This window comes from Rutidosis leptorrhynchoides, chromosome 8, assembly GCF_046630445.1.
Source record: "Rutidosis leptorrhynchoides isolate AG116_Rl617_1_P2 chromosome 8, CSIRO_AGI_Rlap_v1, whole genome shotgun sequence".
Lineage (NCBI taxonomy): Eukaryota > Viridiplantae > Streptophyta > Magnoliopsida > Asterales > Asteraceae > Rutidosis > Rutidosis leptorrhynchoides.
This window is the reverse complement of record NC_092340.1, coordinates 305109735-305133305: the sequence shown is the minus strand read 5'-3', so window position 1 is coordinate 305133305 and position 23571 is coordinate 305109735. Positions and strand designations below refer to the sequence as shown.

Genomic DNA, 23571 nt, shown 5'->3' with positions numbered 1-23571 from the left:
AATAGAGGTGAAAACTTTGATCCCGAGAATAAACGGAAGGAAGTGTTAGGAATTGTCCACCCTATAGTATGTATGTCGGTGTATATCGATCCATTTGACCAAGAACCAGAAAAGAGATATATCCATTTACTAAAAGCTACACTTAAAAAAGAATTAGGTAGTGACGATCGGGTGGGTCTAAACTTTAAACCCATTGATATAATATATACCACCCGAGATGTAAATAACTGGCTCACTATTTTAATTCGTGGAACTTATTCTACCGACTTCACATGTCGTCAGCTAAGTGTGGGGAAGTCTAATCCCACTTAACGTTAAATTAGGGGTTCGGGTTAGTGCATAACTCGTTAATAAAAATGCATGATTAGGGTAAAAGACGCTTTTTCAAATATTAGTAAACAGTTCAGAAAAGCAGTCGTTTTTGAAAAAAAGCATGTGTGATAAAACAAGAAGGAATGAACGATGAGGCGCGCCATCTATCATTCGACGAGCTTTGTAATTACAAACTGGGTATTTTCAATCACTTTTCTACACTAATCACCCTCATGAATTTATAATTAGAGTCTGATTTCATGCAAATGAGGGCATTGCATGATCTCAAGTGTGGGGAAGGGTTATAAATTCTCTCGGGTTTATACTTGGTTTATTTGCCAAATTTTATGAAAATTTGAAAAATTTTCAACTAAATGAATTTAAAATCATGTTTATATATATTTATGAACGGTGAAAACTAGGTGTTAATACCGAAATTATCGTTACCTCGGAAAGGACATAAATTGAGAAACACCCTAAAACACTGGAATTCATTTAAAATGGAATAAAGGAGAATAAAAAGGCAAAGAAAGAAACTAAGTGTGGGGAGAATGTACCTAGTTATTCAATTAAAAACTATCTAGCACATTTTTCCGTAAAGTTATTGCAGGTACTTTTGTTTTGGACTAAATTAACTATTTTACCCGATGAAAGAAAAGAAAAGATGGATCTACACGATGAATCAATTTCATCATTAAAAGGAAGTAAAGTCTTCCGAAAAAGACACGCGCTTCTTGATTTAGGTCAAGAAGTTGTCGTCCAGACCAGCTGTAGGTTGACGAAAAATCTAGAAAAGTCATCTCTAAAATCAGCAGGAAATCCACGGACCTCAGCATCAAACAAGGTCGCCAGGTGGTCAGATTTATCCTAACCATGAGAAGGATTTATCTCGTACAATGGGGGGGACACCGTGCAAATTAGCTTGATAAGACTAATGAATCAGATTCTCAGAAAAGATAATCTCCTTAAAGATTAAAAATCAGCTTTTAAGACTGATATTACTCAATCCTTGAGATTGACCTTAAAGATTGAGAATTCAAACTCATGGAATTCAATGATATCTAAACTCGAGTTTGAAAGAGAAAATATTTTGATCAAAATTATAAACCGATTTGTTTTCTGAAAACCCATTTTCATTGCGTTCATTACCATTGAACGTAAAATCCTAGGAATTCACCTGGAATTCATTAGGTCACCTGAACCAAATCGGGTGTCAACCGTAAGAACGGTGGTTGCATAGCATGGTCGAAGACATGACCTTGTGCCAGACCGAAAAATTATAAGGGTGAGCTTTACTATTGCTCCTACAAAGGATAGTAATTGCGTCCAACACGTTATAGACCATAATTAAAAGCATGTCAGGGGACATTGCCTTAACAGTTGCTTGTTCAACGCTTTCCTTTACAACCGGACGGTAGTTTGCCGAAAGGTAATATACGGGACAAGTAAACTGGACGTGTTGCTTTCCTAATACAAGGTTAGCAAGTGGGTAACACAAAACCACAAGTAATTTTCAAATCTGAAACCCACACAACCCACAAAAATATTTTGCAAACACCGGTGAAGGGTTATTCTGGAAAACTTGTCTAGGGTAAAAGCTAGATTGAATTTTCAAAAGATCAAATGTTTTCATAAAGATCCAATTTCCTAAAGGATCTAAATTTTCATAGTCATGTGGGACTGTAAACCGCCTTTCAAATGTGCACTTTGCTTTGGAAACCGAAAGTAAATCGGCTATTTGATTGCAAGTGTCGTTGACCTAAACACGAGGCAACTGTGGATGACACACCCACCTTTAACCATGGTTCTATCGTTACTATCATTGTTTATACCACCATATCAAAATCACTAATGTACAAAGTGTGATGAATAAAAAAGTGATTCATGTATGTTTTTATTTCAAGTTCTGTATTGCTTGAGGACAAGCAACGCTCAAGTGTGGGGATATTTGATAAGGCTAAAAAGGAACATATATTTTATAGCAATATCCCTCCTAAATAATAGGTTTTCATATGTAATTGTATTATATTTTCATTGTAATTGTTTAAATAAATAAGTGCGAAGACAAAAGGCGAAAATGAAGATTTGAAGACACAAACGTCCACAAAGCTCAAATGTACAAAATACAATTCAAAAGGTTCAATTTATTGATGAGAAACGTCTCAAAATGACAAGATTACAAGTTACAAAACGCAAAGTACAAGATATTAAATTGTACGCAAGGACGTTCGAAAATCCAGAACCGGGACATGAGTCAACTATCAACGCCCGACGCAATGGACCAAAAATTATGAGTCAACTATGCACAAGAATAAAATATAATATATAAATAATTATATAAATTATTTATATATTATAAATATATATATAATCATGTCGACAAGCTATGAGACAAAGGATCCTGAGCTGGATTTTCAAACTCCACGACTCGCGGAGTTTGAAGGCCAAAAACTCCACGACTCGCGGAGCTGTCTTCGTTCGATAAAAATAATAAATAATAATAATAATACTCTGTAATAAATAAATAAATAAATATATATATAATATATATAGTATAGGGTAGTTTTATATTAGATTAGTTCGGGTTATGTAAAGGTTATTTTACGGGTTTTTGAAGTCGAAATTTTGTCCGTGTAACACTACGCGATAAATACTCAATGTAAGTTATGTTCTCCTTTTTAAATTAATGTCTCGTACTTAAGTTATTATTATGCTTATTTGAGCCAAAGTAATCATGATGTTGGACTAAATATTAAAGACGGGGTAATTGGGCTTTGTACCATAATTGGGGTTTGGACAAAAGAACGACACTTGTGGAAATTAGACTATGGGCTATTAATGGGCTTTATATTTGTTTAACTAAATGATAGTTTGTTAATTTTAATATAAAGATTTACAATTGGACGTACCTATAAATAACCACATACACTCGATCGGACACGATGGGCGGGGTATTTATATGTATGAATGATCATTCATTTAACCGGACACGGGAATGGATTAATAGTCACTAGAATTATTAAAACATGGGTGAAATTATGTACAAGGACACTTGGCATAATTGATAACAAAGTATTAAAACCTTGGGTTACACGCAGTCGATATCCTGGTGTAATTATTAAACAAAGTAATAAAACCTTGTTACAGTTTAAGTCCCCAATTAGTTGGAATATTTGACTTCTGGTATAAGGATAATTTGACGAGGACACTCGCACTTTAAATTTATGACCGATGGACTGTTATGGACAAAAACCAGACGGACATATTAAATAATCCAGGACAAAGGACAATTAACCCATGGGCATAAAATTTAAAATCAACACGTCAAACATCATGGTTACGGAAGCTTAAATAAGCATAATATATTTTATTTCATATTTCCTCGTACTTTTATTTATTGTCATTTTAATTATTGTTATTTATTTTATATTGTTTGTTAAATATCGTCATTTACTTTACGCTTCACTTAAAATATAAATCGACAAACCGGTCATTAAACGGTAAACCCCCTTTTATATATTATTATATATATATATATTTATATATTTTGTACAAATATAGTTGTTTAAAAATATAGTGTGCAATAAGCCCGCTCCCTGTGGAACGAACCGGACTTACTAAAAACTATACTACTCTACGATTAGGTACACTGCCTATAGTGTTGTAGCAAGGTTTAGGTATATCCATTTTGTAAATAAATAATTAAAACTTGTGTAGTTTGTATCACTTTTCGTATCAAAAATATATATTATTTCACGTACACCTCGCACGACATCAGTCCCGGTTCCGGATTTTAGAACGTCCTTGCGTACAATTTAATATCTTGTATTTTGCGTTTTGCGACTTGTACTCTTGTAATTTTGAGACGTTTCTCATCAATAATTTGAACCACTTTGATTGTACTTTGTACTTTTGAGCTTTTTGATCGTTTGCGTCTTCAATTCGTTGAATCTGTCTTTTGTCTTCACCTTTTATTATTTAAACGAATATTGCTTGTAAATAGAACAATTTCAACTAAAAGCTTGTCTTTCTTGAGGGATAATGCTATGAAATATATGTTGATTTTTAGCATTATCAGACATCTTTCACAGATAGAGTATATAAGGAGTAATCATTAGCACTTTGCACAAAACCATACTCATTTAAAGAACAAGACAGCTTTTCATTCCACAATCTAGGGGTTTGTTTTAAACCATATAGGGACTTATTTAATTTGCACACTCTAGAATCATTTGGGGAGAAGTAACCCTCAGGTAAAGTCATATAAACCTCTTCAGTTAGGTCACCATAAAGAAAAGCATTGTTAATATCAAGTTGAAAAAGGGTCCAATTATTTTAAACAGCAAGATTGAGAATGCATCTAGCAGTGATCATCTTTGCAACAGGGGAGAAGGTTTCTTCATAGTCAATTCCCTCCCTTTGACTATATCCCTTGGCCACAAGTCTAGCCTTATATCTCTCAATCTCACCATTAGACTTGTATTTAATCTTATAAACCCATTTGGACCCAACATGTTTTCTACCTTCAGGAATTTCAGTTAGGGTCCAGGTGTTATTGCCATTAAGAGCTTCCATCTCATCATTCATAACATCATTCCAGTGTTGACTCTGAGATGCTTCATGATAGGACTTTAGCTCTTCAAACTTATCAAGATTAGACTGAAAACATTTATCTTTTTTAGACAGATTTGAGTAGCAGACATAGTTGTTTAAAGGATATTTGACATTGGTATTAACCTCATAATCCTTATATTTTATAGGAAAAGTCCTTTGTCTGCTTGACTTTCTAGGGTTACCCTCTTCTTGATTAATATGTGTTTCTTGATTAGTTTCAGTTGAAGAATTGCCCTCAGGGGAAAAAGATTCATTCTCTAGTGTTGTAGTGGTATCCATGATGCCAGATGGAGAACCATGGTAACTTGAATCACTGCCACTACCCTCACTATCTATTGGGTCCCCCTCTTCATCATTGGGACTTATGGGAGCAATTGGAGTGTCAAAAACATCAAAAAATTTTGAAGAATTTAACTCAGAACTTGTGCAAACATCTTTTTCATAAAACATTTCATTGTTGAAAGGGAAAACAGTTTCATAAAATTTAACATCTCTAGAGAAAATGAAGGTTTTATTGTCCAAACTAAATAACTTATAACTCTTTTTGAAATTAGAGTAACCTAAAAACACACACTTTTCAGATCTTTTTCCAAATTTGTCATTTTGATTCAAAATAGAGGCATAACATAGACATCTAAAAGCTCTTAAGTGAGAGAGACTAGGAGAAAATTTGAAAATCATTTCAAATGGAGACTTTCCAGATAATGTAGCGACCCGACAAAATCGTCATTGACGGCGCCATCTACTTAGGTCCTGTTACGTGGTCATAAGTCTTTAAAACAATGTTTGACCAAAATATGTGGCATTCATTTCAATTATAAAGATGTTTTAAGGTTTACAAAGTAGGTTCGACGACCAAACATGTTACAACGTTTTAAATACAATTGAAACCTATGCGACACAAATCAAGTTAGGTCAAAGACGCTCCACGTATGCATGTATACTCGACATCCAAGCAAGTATCAAAAGTAATGAGCGGAAGCATGTATCACAAAACGTTCAAGGACCGGAAAAAAACATAGAAATCTGTCAACGAAAACGTTGGTGAAATCATAGGTTTAAGTAAGTAAGTACAAATGAACCACAAGATTTATATCATTGAAATAATAGTAAACCATTCTAAAATTTGTTATCACGAGCACCCAATTATCAAGGCTTAAATTTCCTTCCATAAAACCCCATCACAATAGTGTTAGAACATACACTGTTTCTCGAAAATATATTTCATCCGAATAACGATAGCAAACCGTCCGAATGAGGGTTTGTCAAACCCATATGGACATACAACATAAGTTCTCGCTTACACCCGACAAGTCTAACTAATGATAATCGAATTGAGGATTTTTGTTCTAACTCGTATGTAGAATGTTTGTTTTCGTACTTGTGTTCACTTTGTAAAATGAAACGTTTATTTTTCTCATCCCAAATATAAGTTTAAAAGAGTAAAAGTGGGACTATGATCTCACCTTGAGTGCACGTATGAATAAGTACTTCACAAAGTAACGTGTGCAAGAAAGAATGCTAGTCTCGACCTAAACAAGTAGGTTGTATCAATAATGGGAACCACGATTGGTCAAAGATGTTCAATTAGTCTTATGGCTCCTTACGACTCGATTGTATAGCATGTGAATCACGTTGTCAAGTTTCATGCACGATATAAGTATGAAAGCATGTTAGAACGTTTGCACAAACATTTGGTTAATTTTGATTAAAAGTCAACTTTGGTCATGTCAAAGTCAACGAAAAAGTCAACACGTTCGGGTCGGGTCCCGAGCTATTTTTTTGAGGTTTTTAATCATATATAAACATGTTAGAACAGGTTATATGGTGATCGGAGGTGCGTGGCATAGTTAGAATTTTCATGAAATTGTAAAATTTGAACAGCCATCTGTCCACGCTATAAGCCACGCCGCGGCAATATCACCCGCGCCGCGGGTTAAAGCAGGTTTTGAGGATCGAGACTTTTGATGGTCCTAGACCATCTGGGTCTTTGTTAAGCCGCACCGCGGTTGGTATCTGATCAAAATTCCTGGGCAGTTTTGAGTGTCAAAACGAGCAAATCTTCAAACAAACGCAACTTATGAACCGTAAACACTTAAATTGCGTGCCATACATCATTGGAAAGGTAATTTAACGAGGAACACAACTAAACACATATCATTAATCAAAAACACCATTTAAATAATCAAAACCAAGTTGAAAGCTCATTAAATATCCACCATTAATACCTTCAAGTTCATAAATGCAATTTTGTGATTCGTGAATTAAATGCATACATATCATACGCCATTTCGTAGGTAATCAAGCATATAATCCAACTAACCAATTACCAACAACAATTCATGGCATTAAATACATCAAATTTTCACATTTAGGTCTATCAAACCCTAACCAACATCACCAAAATCAATAATCAAGTTTATGAAGTTTTCTAAAGCAACCTACACATCAAATTGAAGCTAGTGATACTAGTAACACAATTAAAACATGAACTTATAACATTTAACAACATTCAAGCAACCAAATCACCAAATCAAACACACCAAAATTCAAGTTCATGCTAGTTGCTTAAAATAACAAGATCGAGCATACAAATCACATAATCATGCTAGACCTGAGCCATAGACACTAATTAACACTTTTTATAAGTCAAAAACATCAAGAACACAAAATCTAGTGTTATTAGAAAGTTACCCAAATGAGATGTAATCGGTATGGATTTGAAGAGGAAGATGCAATAATTCCGAATATGTAATTTGTTTGGATTGATGCTTGCTCGATTTGAAATAGATGATGATTCTTTGTTTTGGGTTTTGAGAGAAAAATGTGAAAGTATTAAAGAAAATGGAAATGAAATAGATAATGAAAGGAGGTGGGTGTTGACTAGTCCATCTAGTCACATATTTGATCAACTGGCGAAACTAGTCCCTCGAGTTCGGTTGCGGGTGCGTGAATTACCTAAACGAGATAATTTAGAAACGCATATTAACGAAAGGTGTTATAATTATATAACGGGCTTTAGAATAATTAAATGGAAAAAGGCGGGATGTTACATTACCTACTCCTTAAAAGAAAGTTTGTCCCGAAATTTAAGTAGGCGTAGTAGTCGTTATTTCTTCCTCGAGATCTTGCGCTTCCAAATCCGCGAACAAATGAGGGTATTTCTTTTGCATTTGATCTTATCTTTCCCAAGTAAACTCGGGTCCTCTTTTGGCGTCCCAAAGGACCTTAACGATCGGAATTCTACTTTGTTTTAGCGTCTTGACGGAGGTGTCCACAATTTCAACCGGTTCCTCCACAAAATGAAGTTTGTCATCAATAGTAAGCTCCTCGAGAGGGATGATGACATCGGGTTCGGCAAGACACTTTTTCAAGTTGGATACATGGAAAGTAGGATGTACGGAGCTCAATTGAGGTGGAAGATCTAAGCGATAAGCAACGGTTCCAACACGCTCCAAGATTTCGAAAGGACCAATATACCGCGGATTTAACTTCCCGCGTTTCCCGAATCGGATTACACCTTTCCAAGGTGTGACTTTTAACATTACGCGGTCACCGACTTGAAATTCGAGGTCGTTACATCTTTTGTCGGTATAGCTCTTTTGACGACTTCGGGCCGTCCTAAGTCTATCTCGGATTTGAACGATCTTCTCGGTTGTTTCATGAATGAGTTCTAGTCCGGTGATTTGTGTGTCGCCTACTTTGGCCCAACAAAGAGGTGAACGACATTTTCGGCCATATAATGCTTCGAATGGTGTGGCTTTAATACTAGTGTGATAACTATTGTTGTAAGAGAACTCGGCTAATGGCAAATGCTTGTCCCAAGCTTTTCCAAAATCGACAACGCAATCTCGTAACATGTCTTCCAAGGTTTGGATTGTACGTTCGCTTTGTCTGTCAGTTTGTGGATGATATGCGGTGCTCATGTTTAAACGTGTTCCCAACGCTTCTTGTAAGGTAAGCCAAAATCTAGAAACAAAACGGCCATCTCGGTCGAAGATAATCGATAAAGGTACACCGTGACGGGCTACGATCTCTTTAATGTAAAGTTGTGCAAGTTTTTCCATTTTGTCATTTTCCATCATGGCTAGGAAGTGGACGAATTTAGTGAGACGGTCAATAATAACCCAAATGGTATCGTAACCGCCCGTCGTTTTTGGTAGCTTGGTGATGAAGTCCATCGTTATTCTTTCCCACTTCCATTGTGGGATTTCGGGTTGTTGAAGTAACCCGGATGGCCTTTGGTGTTCGGCTTTGACTTTGAAACAGGTTAAACACTTGGCAACATAAGTAGCAACGTCCCTTTTAATGTTCGGCCACCAATATTATTCTTTAAGATCGTGGTACATCTTATTGGCACCGGGGTGAATCGAGTATCGTGACTTATGGGCTTCGTCTAGAATAAGGCTTCGTAACTCCCCATAACTAGGCACCCAAATTCTTCCGGTAAAATATCGGAGTCCGGTCTCCTTAACTTCAAATCGTGAGGCGAGAATGTTCAAATGTTCATGAGAAATGTTTTCATCCTTGAGAGCCTCATCTTGGGCTACCCGAATTTGACTATTGAGGTTGGTGTGAATGGTGATGTTCAAGGCTCGGACACGGAGAGGCACCATCCTTTCCTTTCGACTTAAGGCATCGGCCACTACGTTGGCCTTACCGGGATGGTAACGAAGCTCACAATCGTAATCGTTTAAGGTTTCAATCCACCGTCATTGTCTCATGTTTAGTTGCTTTTGGTCGAAGATGTGTTGGAGGCTTTTGTGATCGGTGAAGATAGTACTCTTGGTTCCATAAAGATAGTGTCTCCACATTTTAAGTGCAAAGACAACGGCTCCGAGTTCGAGATCATGTGTCGTGTAGTTTCGTTCATGAATTTTTAGTTGTCAAGAGGCATAAGCAATAAATTTCGTTCGTTGCATCAACACACACCCAAAATCATGTTTCGAGGCATCACAATATACAACAAAGTCATCATTGCCTTCGGGAAGAGACAAAATAGGAGCGGTGGTTAGCTTTGTCTTCAAGATTTGAAATGCGGATTCTTGTTCGGTTGCCCAAGTGAATTTTCTTCCCTTATGAGTTAACGCGGTTAGAGGACGAGCAACCAAAGAGAAATCTTTGATGAACCTACGATAGTATCCAGCGAGACCCAAGAATTGACGAATGTGAGTAGGAGTAGTAGGAGTCTCCCATTTACTAATGGCTTCAATTTTTGATGGATCGACTTTAATACCTTGATCACTTACAACATGACCAAGAAATTGAACTTCCTTCAACCAAAATTCACACTTGGAGAATTTGGCATAGAGTCGTTCTTATCTTAAAAGTTCAAGCACAAGTCGGAGATGTTGTTCGTGTTCTTCTTCGCTTTTAGAATAGACCAAAATATCATCGATGAACACGATAACGAATTTGTCGAGGTATGGTTTGCACACGCGGTTCATGAGATCCATGAACACCGCCGGTGCGTTAGTGAGACCAAATGGCATTACAAGAAATTCATAACTACCATAACGAGTCTGGAAAGCGGTTTTGGAGACATCTTCCCCCTTAACCCTTAGTTGATGATAACCCGAGCGAAGATCGATTTTTGAATATATAAAAGACCCTTGTAGTTGATTAAAGAGGTCATCAATGCGAGGAAGAGGATATCGGTTCTTAACCGTCAATTTGTTTAGTTCACGATAATCAATGCACATTCGGAGGGATCCATCTTTCTTCTTAACGAGCAAAATCGGAGCGCCCCATGGTGAATGGCTAGGTTGGATAAAACCACGGTCAAGTAGTTCTTGGATTTGACTTTGCAATTCTTGCATCTCGGATGGAGCAAGTCTATACGGTGCACACGCTACGGGTGCGGCTCCCAGAATAAGATCGATTTGAAATTCAACCGGTCGATGAGGTGGAAGACCCGGCAATTCGTCGGGAAATACAACGGAAAAGTCACTAACAATTGGCACATCATCGATATGCTTTTCATCGGACTCGACTTTCCTAACGTGGGCAAGCATTGCGAAACAGCCTTTACGAAGTAGTTTTCTAACTTTAAGGCACGAAACGAGGTTGAGTCCGGCGCAACTCTTATCGCCATAGACAATCAAGGGTTCACCATTCTCGATAGGAATTCGAATTGCGTTAAGATCACAAAGGATGTGAGATTTTGTTTTTGCTAACAAATTCATACCAATTATTACATCGAAGCTCCTTAGTTCCATGTGTATCAAGTCTATTTCAAATTCCTTACCCAATAAGTTTAACGTACACCCTCGATAATATTTGTCGGCACTCAATAGTTTCCCGTTGGCCACTTCAATGGTATTAGTGGTATCTAGTGGAAGTGGTGGAGTGCTAAAAGAATGAGTCAAAGTCTTGGATACAAAACTCTTATCGGCACCCGAATCGAATAAGCAAGAAACATAAGAATTGTTGAGAAGAAACGTACCCGTGACTAGTTCATTGTCATCTCGGGCTTCCTCGGTGCTAATGTTGAAAGCTCGGCCGCGCGTATTGGGGTTATATTTCTTCTTTGGGCATGCATTTCTATAATGGCCCGTTTGCCCACATTCGTAACAAGTGACCATCTTTGGTGCGTTGGGCCCCTTTCGAGCGACGGGGGCGGCACTTTTACATTCGTTGGCCTTATGACCAACTCCTTGGCACCGATGGCAAATTAGCTTGCCACATTCACCAAAGTGATGCTTGTTGCATTTGTTGCAAAGAGGTAGGTTTCCGGCATAACCCTTCTTGCCGTTGGAGGTGAAAGGCTTCTTGGTAAAGTTGTTGTTGCTTGATTGGGGGGCTTCCCATTTTCTTTTATTGTTACCCGACTTATCCTCAGCTTTAGGTGTCGGCACTACAATTTCGTCCACCGTTTCTATCAATTTACGGGCCATGTTCAAAGCTTCTTAATGATTAGTGGGTTTGGATGACATTACTCCGTGTTTGATGCTCTTTGGAAGACCATCCATGTAAAGTTCAACCCTTAGAGATTCGGGGTTCACAAGGTTTGGGCACATCAAGGCTATTTCGGAAAATCATTGATTATAGGCCTTGAGATCGTTTCCGACCGCTTTCAAAGTTCTTAGCTCTTGTTCGAGCCTTCGGGTTTCTTCACGAGGGAAATATTCGAGGATCATCTTTTCCCTTAAGTCGGCCCAAGAGAGGGCGTGAGCTTCATCGGTACCCACTGATTGTACATAGGTGTTCCACCATGTGAGGGTAACACCGGTGAAAGTGTGAGTGGAGTATTTGACCTTATCTTGGTCCCGACAACCGCTTATGCTAAAAACGGCTTCTGTTTGTTCGAACCATCGAGTGAGAGTAACTGGTCCCCCGGTCCCATCAAAAGTATGAGGTTTGCACCCCATGAAGTTCTTGTAGGAGCACCCTTCGCTTGAGTTACCGGCTCCTTGATTGTTGTTGTTGTGGATGTTGTTATTGTTGTTGTTGGAGGAGTGACCGGCCATGGCCACATCTACGGCGGTGGCTATCATTCGTTGTAGAGCTTGTTCTGGTGTTTCGTGGCGTGGTACACGGTGAGGAGGCATTGTTCCTTTAAAACACAAGAATACCGTTGATTAGTATTTTCAATAATACTAATCATGATATGGAATAAGGATAGAGAGAAAATTTTCCTTGACTCGCCTTAAATTCTTTATGTCATAATGTCGTAACGTTCATATGATTCACCGTAATATAATCCCGGAAATTATATTACCCTAATTCATATGTGCATTCGACATTATTTCACTAAGTCAAGGTGGCGTGTCAATCAAATTAAACAGCGTGAGATTATGATGAAATAAGAGTAGATATGAGTAGAAACATTCGAGTATAAATGCACAAGTAGTCAAGTAATTTCTACTTCAAGTCTATATGCCGGTTGTAGTCTAGACCCACTAATGTACCCTATGACTCGGGGTTGACACCAATGAACTCTAAATCCCTACAACCAACGCTCTGATACCATCTATAGCGACCCGACAAAATCGTCATTGACGGCGCCGTCTACTTAGTTCCCGTTACATGGTCATAAGTCTTTAAAACAATGTTTGACCAAAATATGTCGCATTCATTTCAATTATAAAGATGTTTTAAGGTTTACAAAGTAGGTTCGACGACCAAACATGTTACAACGTTTTAAATACAATTGAAACCTATGCGACACAAATCAAGTTAGGTCAAAGACGCTCCACGTATGCATGTATACTCGACATCCAAGCAAGTATCAAAAGTAATGAGCGGAAGCATGTATCACAAAACGTTCAAGGACCTGAGAAAAACATAGAAATCTGTCAACGAAAACGTTGGTGAAATCATAGGTTTAAGTAAGTAAGTACAAATGAACCACAAGATTTATATCATTGAAATAATAGTAAACCATTCTAAAATTTGTTATCACGAGCACCCAATTATCAAGGCTTAACTTTCCTTCCATAGAACCCCATCACAATAGTGTTAGAACATACACTGTTTCTCGAAAATATATTTCATCCGAATAACGGTAGCGAACCGTCCGAATGAGGGTTTTTCAAACCCATATGGCCATACAACATAAGTTCTCACTTACACCCGACAAGTGTAACTAATGATAATCGAATTGAGGATTTTTGTTCTAACTCGTATGTAGAATGTTTGTTTTCGTACTTGTGTTCACTTTTTAAAATGAAACGTTTATGTTTTCTCATCCCAAATATAAGTTTAAAAGAGTAAAAGTGGGACTATGATCTCACCTTGAGTGCACGTATGAATAAGTACTTCACAAAGTAACGTGTGCAAGAAAGAATGCTAGTCTCGACCTAAACAAGTAGGTTGTATCAATAATGGGAACCACGATTGGTCAAAGATGTTCAATTAGTCCTATGGCTCGTTACGACTCGATTGAATAGCATGTGAATCATGTTGTCAAGTTTCATGCACGACATAAGTATGAAAGCATGTTAGAACGTTTGCACAAACATTTGGTTAATTTTGATTAAAAGTCAACTTTGGTCGGGTCAAAGTCAACGAAAAAGTCAACACGTTCGGGTCGGGTCCCGAGCTATTTTTTGAGGTTTTTAATCATATATAAACATGTTAGAACAGGTTACATGGTGATCAGAGGTGCGTAGCATAGTTAGAATTTTCATGAAATTGTAAAATTTGAACAGCCATCTGTCCACGCTATAAGCCGCGCCGCGGCAATATCACCCGCGCCGCGGGTTAAAGCAGGTTTTGAGGGTCGAGACTTTTGAGGGTCCTGGACCATCTGGGTCTTTGTTACGCCGCGCCGCGGCCTAAGGGCCCGCGCCGCGGTTGGTATCTGATCAAAATTCCTGGGCAGTTTTGAGTGTCAAAACGAGCAAATCTTCAAACAAACGCAACTTATGAACCGTAAACACTTAAATTGCGTGCCATACATCATTGGAAAGGTAATTTAACGAGGAACACAACTAAACACATATCATCAATCAAAAACACCATTTAAATAATCAAAACTAAGTTGAAAGCTCATTAAATGTCTACCATTAATACCTTCAAGTTCATAAATGCATTTTTGTGATTCGTGAATTAAATGCATACATATCATACGCCATTTCGTAGGTAATCAAGCATACAATTCAACTAACCACTTACCAACAACAATTCATGGCATTAAATACATCAAATTTTCACATTTAGGTCTATCAAACCCTAACCAACATCACCAAAATCAATAATCAAGTTTATGAAGTTTTCTAAAGCAACCTACACATCAAATTGAAGCTAGTGATACTAGTAACACAATTAAAACATGAACTTATAACATTTAACAACATTCAAGAAACCAAATCACCAAATCAAACACACCAAAATTCAAGTTCATGCTAGTTGCTTAAAATAACAAGATCGAGTATACAAATCACATAATCATGCTAGACCTGAGCCATAGACACTAATTAACACTTTTTATAAGTCAAAAACATCAAGAACACAAAATCTAGTGTTTTTAGAAAGTTACCCAAATGAGATCTAATCGGTATGGATTTGAAGAGGAAGATGCAAGGATTCCGAATATGTAATTTGTTTGGATTGATGCTTGCTCGATTTGAAATAGATGATGATTCTTTGTTTTGGGTTTTGAGAGAAAAATGTGAAAGTATTAAAGAAAATGGAAATAAAATGGATAATGAAAGGAGGTGGGTGTTGACTAGTCCATCTAGTCACATCTTTGATCAACTGGAGAAACTAGTCCCTCGAGTTCGGTTGCGGGTGCGTGAATTACCTAAACGAGATAATTTAGAAACGCGTATTAACGAAAGGTGTTATAATTATATAACGTACTTTAGAATAATTAAATGGAAAAAGGCGGGATGTTACAGATAACACAGAAGAGGGTAACCTGTTGATTAAGTAAACAGCAGTTAAAATACTTTCAGGCCAAAACCTTAAAGGAAAATTAGCTTGAAAAAGCAAAGATCTGGTAACATTTAGAAGATATCTGTGCTTCCTCTCAGCAATTCCATTCTGCTGAGGGGTATAGACACAGCTTGTCTGATGAATGATCCCATTATTGTCACAGAGTTCATTAAATTTATGATTTATGAACTCAGTTCCATTGTCACTTCTGATGGTTTTAACCTTTTTATTAAATTGATTTTAAATAAGATTATAAAAGGTTTTAAAGTTTTTAAACACTTCATCCTTGGATTTAATAAGGTAAACCCAAACAGCATTGGTATAGTCATCAACAATGGTCAAAAAGAATCTATAACCTTCTCTGCTGGTGATTTTATATAGCCCCCACAAGTCTAAATGAACAAGCTCAGCAAGTTCACTAGACTTGTGATCACTTAAGGGAAAAGGTTCCCTGGTTTATTTGGCCTTATGACATGTGTCACAGGCCAGGTCAACAGATTGGTTTTTCACATTAAGTTTGTCTTTTAAAACATTTAACACTTGAGAAGTAGGGTGTCCAAGTCTACTGTGCCACAAAGAATGAGAAACATAACACTTATTCACACAGTTTGAGTCATTACCTGACTCAGAATCAAAAATGTAAAGCCCATTAATCATACTACCAGTCCCTACTATCTTCTGTTTCAACAAATCCTGAATGTAACACCTTTCATCATTAAATCTAACAAACAAAATCTTATTTTTAGACAAATTGTGCACAGAAATAAGGTTCACACGGTATCCTGGAACAACCAACACATTTTTTAGAACAATGTTATTAGTTAATTGAAGATCACCCACTATGGTAATTAGAGCAACAGTACCATTTGGATGTCCAACTGTCATACCAAGTTTTGACACATCAAAAACATTCTTTAAGGATTTCAAAGAACCAGTCATGTGTTGTGATGCTCCAGAATCAATGATCCATCCAAGATCATCTTTTAGTTCACTTTGAATGACATTACTTTTGAAAAAAGTTTTAAAACTTTCATTAAATTTAAGACTAAAATTGAAAAATGTACTTGCAACATTAGCTTGAACATTTCCAGACCTATACTTATCATTAATTAACTCCATCAACTTCATCATTTGCTCATTACTTAAGCCCAGATTTTCAGACTTAAATTCTCAGATTTGTTTTCAATAAAGGTACCATTGCTCATAGCAGACTTATTAAACACTTGACTATTTCCACCCTTTTTTACCCAACCAAGTGGAAAACCCACAATCTCATAAAACCTTTCAATGGTCTGATCAACTTTATTGCACTTAGTGCATTTCAAATTAGGGTTTGGGCCTCTACCAAATCTTTTAGTGTTATCAAAAGTTTTAGACGCCAAAAAGGAAGAGTTTGGGGTTTTAGTCACAGCATTGACTTTTGAAATTTTTTTATGAGATTCCTCTCTTGAAAAAATTGAAAAAGCAGTTTGAACACTTGGCAGAAGGTCTTGCATTAAAAGATTACTCATAATGTTCACATAGTAATCATCCAACCCCATTAGAAATTGCATAAGTTTGATCAAATTATTATATTTTTTAAATTCAACATTAGCAGTGCAGGTGCAACAAGGTAATTTGACCAATGCATCAAACTGTTTCCATAAAGCATTAAGTTTATGAAAATAATCAGAAATAGAACTACCACTTTGTGACATAGTATTAACACTTTGATATAGGTTAAAAGTGATGGAGCCATCTATTTTATCATATGTTTCTTTTAGTTCATCCCAAACAGTTTTAGCAAGTTGAGAGAAAACTTGTCCTGAAAATAATTCTTCTGAAATTGAATTTAGAATCCAAGAAAGCACAATAGAATTACATCTATCCCATTGCATAGCAAGCACATCATCAGTCTTAGACTTTTCAATAGAGCCATCAATAAAGCCAAGTTTATTTTTGGTTTGCAGGGCTAACAACATAGCCCTACTCCACACATTATAGTTATCAGTACCCTTCAATTTTAAAGAAATGAGGGCAGTGGTATTGGTGTCACTTGGGTGCAAGTAAAGAGGGTTACCAAAGTCAAGGTCACTCACTTGAGTGTTTCTAGAGCCATCCCCATCAGATCCAGACATAGTAACAGAAAAATATAAGAGCAGATATGCAGATAAACACACAGATAATCAAAACAGGAAAAAACACAAGTAACACATAGAGCCAAAAAACAAAAGAAGATAAATAAAAGATGCAGATATGCAGCAGGCCCCAAAGATCAACCAATGCTTGATCAGGTATTCATGAATCTCAAGGGATTCAGATCAAGAGTTGGGCAAAGGAGATCTCAAGGGTATATAGATACAATTAAAAAATGTAGAAGAAAAAGGGAAGAGATACGCTCACAGAGATTAAGAACAGCAAAAAGTAAGAGATTAACACAGCAGCGAAAGAATTAACCAATTGAACCAATGAACCAACCGATGGCCAACCCAAACAGATCACCAATCGAAAACCTAAACAGAAACAGAACGAAACCCTAATAACCAGCACAACCAAATCGTCGTCAAAGCGATTCAGAGATCGTTGCTACGCTCTGATACCATGAAGAAATTAAGAACACATATTACCAACAACTTAATCTATTCCTTCCAATAGATTGATTAAACGATACAAGACAATCTTCAATCGAAGATTTCTGGAAAAGAGATTACACACACCCACAATCACACACACTTTAACACTGAAATAACATCGAACAGAAAACTGAAACAAGTGCAATGGAAGAAGCAATAGAACAGTAACAAGGACAATCAGCTAAACACCAAAGGGACTCAAACCCTAATTTTGAGATACTGACACAGAAACAAATAAAATAATATATATAGGACAGGAGAATGTAGGGTTGGTAGGAATGGTCCTCTGACTTGAATTTTCATCAACACCACCAACTTTATTAATTTCAACTTTTAACACTAAACACAAAGAAAACAAACAAGATTAGAAAACAAGAAAGTTACAAGGGTAAGATTGTCATTTCAATACTAATTAACAGACAATATCATCAATCCTTGATTTGATTTCTTAAACTATTGAGATTTTATTTGTCTAATTTAAGAATGTGCTTTAGTATGATACAAAATGTGAACACATCCCAGCAACACATTTATACATACATATATCCCCATGCATCCAAATATCAAATTTGACTTGGTACAAGAAGTGATTAGCATAAGGTAGTTTCGAACAAGCATACAACGATAACAACGATAATTCGGAAGGGCTCGAAACTAGAAAACACAACCCTATCCGCTATCTAAACCCGAGCCAAATCAAACTATGAAACAAGCCCACATAACAACATCCCACATAATAAACCAAAAAACGACCCACATTACTGTATGGTTTAAATATATAGCTCTATGGTTTGAAGTGATGATTAATCAATCTACCTTACGGGGTCAATACCCAATCAACCATATTAATATGTTTTATAGTGACTGAATGTTCTTAATTTACTGTTAGAGTTATGATATTTTTTTTATTTTTTTTTTTTGAATTATTCGGGTGGGTGAGTGTTGAAGGTGTGAAGAATTTGATCAAAGGAACAAGACGTGACTTGATGAACAAGGAGCTTGACTTGGTGAACAAGTTGTAGAGAGCTTGACTTGGTGAACAAGTCGTAGAGATTATGTTACCTTAATTAAATCTTCTAGTAGGAATGGAGTATGGAGCAAGTAATAGATATTAATGGAATGTCTTTTGCTTGAAGGACAAGTTTAACTTGGTGAACAAGTTTAACTCTTCCTATAAATTGTAACCCCTAGCCTCATTGTAATGTGTGCACAAAATTAATAGTAGAAAAATCTCTGGTGTGCGCCCGTGGAGTAAACCCTTCTCCTTGTTTTGGAGTTGGGATATAACCACGTTAAATACCCGTGTCGTTTGTACTTTATTTATCGTTATGCTTTAATTATTCGTTTGTCGTTTGTGGGTTAGTGATTCACATAAATCACTTGTCTTGTTAGGGCCTACTGAATTCCTAACAAGTGGTATCTAGAGCTCAAGGTTCGAGTATGGGCACGATGGTGAATTGAAAGTATGGTGAATGAACGACGGGTATATGATGTGATGCAACATGTATCATGATCATGGGATTAGTCAACGGGGTCGATGATCGGATCGATAGCTCTTGTTGCTGAGAGATTTTCGGGAAGATCCGGGTATCGGATCTAAGTTATCATTCCTTGCGGTCCCGTTCAAGGGAATGACGAACTTTCAAAATTCGGATTCTACTGTGCAGCTGAAGGAGAAAAATCGTAACACGTCTGTTAACCGTTGGATCGATTTGCAATTTTTATCGAAGTTGCTAGATGCATGGATATAGTGGTCGTAAAAATTTGAGGATGATCGGACCTTTAGATTTCAAGAGATGATTTTTCAAATGCTTCTGTTCAAAGTTTTGTTACGGAGCTGTTAGAGAAGAAAAATGATTACGGGTTCGTTAATTGCTGGATCGCCTTGAAAATTTTACTGTAAGTAAAAGACGTATAGACCTAGTCGTGGCTAATATTTGACAGTGATCAGACCATTAGATCTGGAGCTATGTTTTTTTGAAGTTGCAGTTGTTTGGGTTTGGAGCTGCAGTGAGAGAAAATTCATAGATGGTGCATCTACCGTTGGATCGACTTGAAACTTGGATTGTACGTTCCAGAAGTACTGATCTAAGAGTGGTAAAATTTTGGTGATAATCGGACCGTTGGATCTTGAGATACGATTTTTTAAGTTGCGGCAGTTTTATGAGAGAGTTCCGGTTTTGATGTTGCGAGTGGCGAGACGATTTGTTTTGCGAATCTTTGGGCGATAAAGGCTGTGATTTTTCAAAGATGTAGCTTTGTTACGGGAGCTAAAATATATTCCGAATGTGATGGACAGAGCTGTGGGCGCACCTCTCAACGTGCGTGCGTTCCCTTGGTAACGTTGAGTTGATCCTGAAGTCTTGTATCGAAATCTCACTAGTCCGCACACAGATAGTTTGAGAGTTCCGTTAGGCGGCGGTAAAGGTTGGGTCCGAACTATCGTTGGAAGGGAGGCCCATATTGATTTGGGTTTGAGGGGAGGTTTGTTATAGTGCAAACAATTATCATACATCGAATATGGGGTAGAAACAAATGTGTGCTTAAAAGGTGGTTTCACTCTAGTTTTGGCGGTAAGGTAGCAAACAGTGGGACAAATAGAAAGTAGGATTTATCGTGAAGGTTGGATACTCGCAGGTTGTAGTCTGTATGTGTGGATAGCGCAACGTGACATTTGCAGCATGTCAACGGTTGGCTTAACCCCTTGGTTGGCACACGCGGTTGTGCACCCTCAGTGGATGAGTTGATCTTGGAGCCTTGTACTGTAAGTAGACTTGATGTGGTCCCATTCAAGTTGTGTTCTGAGGTTGCGGCAGGTACTAAAGAAGGTTCGATCTTGACTATCATTGGAGGGATGCCGAGTTGAACTTGGGTTTGAGGGGAGGTTTGTTATGGTGCAAACCAAAGTCCAACATCAGATTATTGAACGGGTCGACTAATGTATTTAGTCGAATATTCTATAGTATATGGAATATGTGGGCAGGGTTAGAGCTTCTCTCACTGAAAAAAAAAATTGGTTTGAAGTTGTCGGATATGACGAGTTCGACTGGCGTTTTGGGTTTGGTTAACATTCGTACAACAAAGCAAGCGGGTTTTCTTCAGGGTGACCAATTAGAAATCTTCAGGTGATGGTAGAAGTGGATAATCTTGTAAGTCCTGGAACTTGAGCTTTCTAGAGGGTGTCGGGAACTCAGTGGGAGTTTGGTAACCGACTAAAGTACCGAGCTAGTGGGAGTTTGACGACTAGTTGGAGTTAAGGAGACGTTATGCGACGTGGGTCTCCAGTCCTCACAAGATTAGTGCGTATGACACTAGGGTACTTGGATGCTGCAATATACCCTCGAATGGCAAAGAGATTTGCAACTGGCCGGAGGAATGAACCAGATTCTTCTCGGATAGCCGCGGTTTTATTTCTTACTCGTACAGTGGGAGCGTGTTTGGGATGAGAAGATAGGGTCTGTGAAATTCATAGCTATGAGGAGGTATGTATACACCAGCGAGAAAGCCGAAAAAGTTCAAAGGTGGTAGATTTCAAGGTGGTGATTGCGTCTCATTGGGTACCTTGATGAATAGTCTACAAAGGCGTCTGTTGGATTTTTTGATTGCTGGGAAGGAAAATCATCGATAGACGGTGAAATCCTGTACGAGGGTGATCATTGACATGTGGGTTCGAGATTGGACATGTCTAGAGTGATCAGTGAGGCGGTGTAGTCTCATGAAGAATCCTATAATTGAAGAGTTGCATACTTCAATTGATCTTCTTGTGTAAGAAGATGGTGGTGCAAGAAACCGAAATGGAACATGATAGTAACTGGAGATCGGGTTGAGGCTTAGTGGTTTTGGTGTCAAAAGATTTCCTTCCCTCTAGTGTGGAAGAGCGACGTGACCCGGATGTTTGATTTCGGCGGTATCAAAATTCGTAGCTGAGAGGAGACCGGGAGTTGCTATGGGTATTTGAACAACATTCACAGTTGAGGCGGTTATTGGTTTCTAGTTCTGATAAGTAGTGTTGAAGACCTTGTATCGAAAGTCTACTCATTCGACGTATGTGATGAGTGTGCGTGTCCCAAATGGAGTTTGGCGGTATAATGGTGGTTTGACTTTCTTGGATGGAATGGAGATTGATGTTCGGGTTTGTTCAAAATCTTCAAGTGAGAGATTGTTGAGTAGTGAAGAGATTGCTCAAAGTCTTCAAGTGGGAGATTGTTGAAGGTGTGAAGAATTTGATCAAAGGAACAAGACATGACTTGATGAACAAGGAGTTTGACTTGGTGAACAAGTTGTAGGGAGCTTGACTTGGTGAACAAGTCGTAGATATTATGTTGCCTTAATTAATCTTCTAGTAGGAATGGAGTATGGAGCAAGTAATAGATATTTATGGAATGTCTTTTGCTTGAAGGATAAGTTTAACTTGGTGAACAAGTTTAACTCTTCCTATAAATTGTAACCCCTAGCCTCATTGTAATGTGTGCACAAAATTAATAGTAGAAAATCTCTGGTTTGTGCCCGTGAAGTAAACCCTTCTCTGTGTTTTGGAGTTGGGATATAACCACGTTAAATACCCGTGTTGTTTGTACTTTATTTATCGTTATGCTTTAATTATTCGTTTGTCGTTTGTGGGTTAGTGATTCGCATAATCACTTGTCTTGTTAGGGCCTATCGAATTCCTAACAGTGAGTATTTTTAAATATGATGTACACGGCCTATCCGAAACAGTCAGGGACTACCACCCTAAAAATTTGAAGCTGCGACCTCTCGTGAGTTCTGGCTTAACCGCTAGGCTATCTTGGAATGATTTCGAATGTTTTTAATTTCATTGTATATATTTATGTATGTATCCAAGATAATTGTAGTCTTTGCTATGTTAAATGTGTTTTATATGTAGTGACAAAATTTGGAGAAATAAAAATGTTATATACATTAAATAATGCTTTTGTTCATCTTAATCCTCATCATAGTGGCGTCTTTGGACATAGGCAAGATAGGCGAACGCCTAGGACCCAAAATTTTTGAAGGGCCCAAAATTTTTAATATATATATATATATATATATATATATATATATATATATATATATATATATATATATATATATATATATATATATATATATATATAGTAAGTAAATAAAAATAACGTGTTCAATAAATTTAATTAAAAAAATATAGTAAGTTATGAGTATTAGTCTATATAATTTTAGAGCCTCTTTTTTTTTTTTCCTCTTTTCAAGCCCAGTTTTCAAGCACACACATTTTTACTCATGTTTATGGAATTTCCGTGTACAAGGGCCCATTTTTATTTTCGCCTTAGACCTTCGAATTGTTAAGACTGCCCTGATTATAGTGTATGGATTTATAATGTAACAAAGAGCATTGTGAAAGTGCCTGAGAATACTCAACCTAACTCAAATTGATCAGTTGACTTTACACTAATAATAGCCCAAAAGTCAGAAATCCAGCTAATAGTAGACTTTATAAAATATAAAGTCAACCAAAGAATCTAATAGGTAATGGTTCCAATCCTGACCAAGTCCCCATCTTATTACAATTACAATTTTAATTGTACTTGTATTATACAGAGTACTTATCTTCAGTTTCTTCCCACAGATAAAAATAATCAGTTATCACCTAAACTAGAAACGGATCGATTAAGCA

At 37.2% G+C, this 23571-nt stretch overlaps 1 protein-coding gene across 1 annotated transcript; it reads right to left on the bottom strand.

Moving 5' to 3' along the window:
• Positions 1–16448: 16448 nt before the first annotated feature.
• Positions 16449–17423, bottom strand: LOC139864377 (uncharacterized). Its single transcript, XM_071852955.1, has one exon. The coding sequence runs from the start codon at positions 17421–17423 to the stop codon at positions 16449–16451; it is 975 nt and encodes a 324-aa protein (XP_071709056.1).
• Between the last annotated feature and the right edge of the window lie 6148 nt (positions 17424–23571).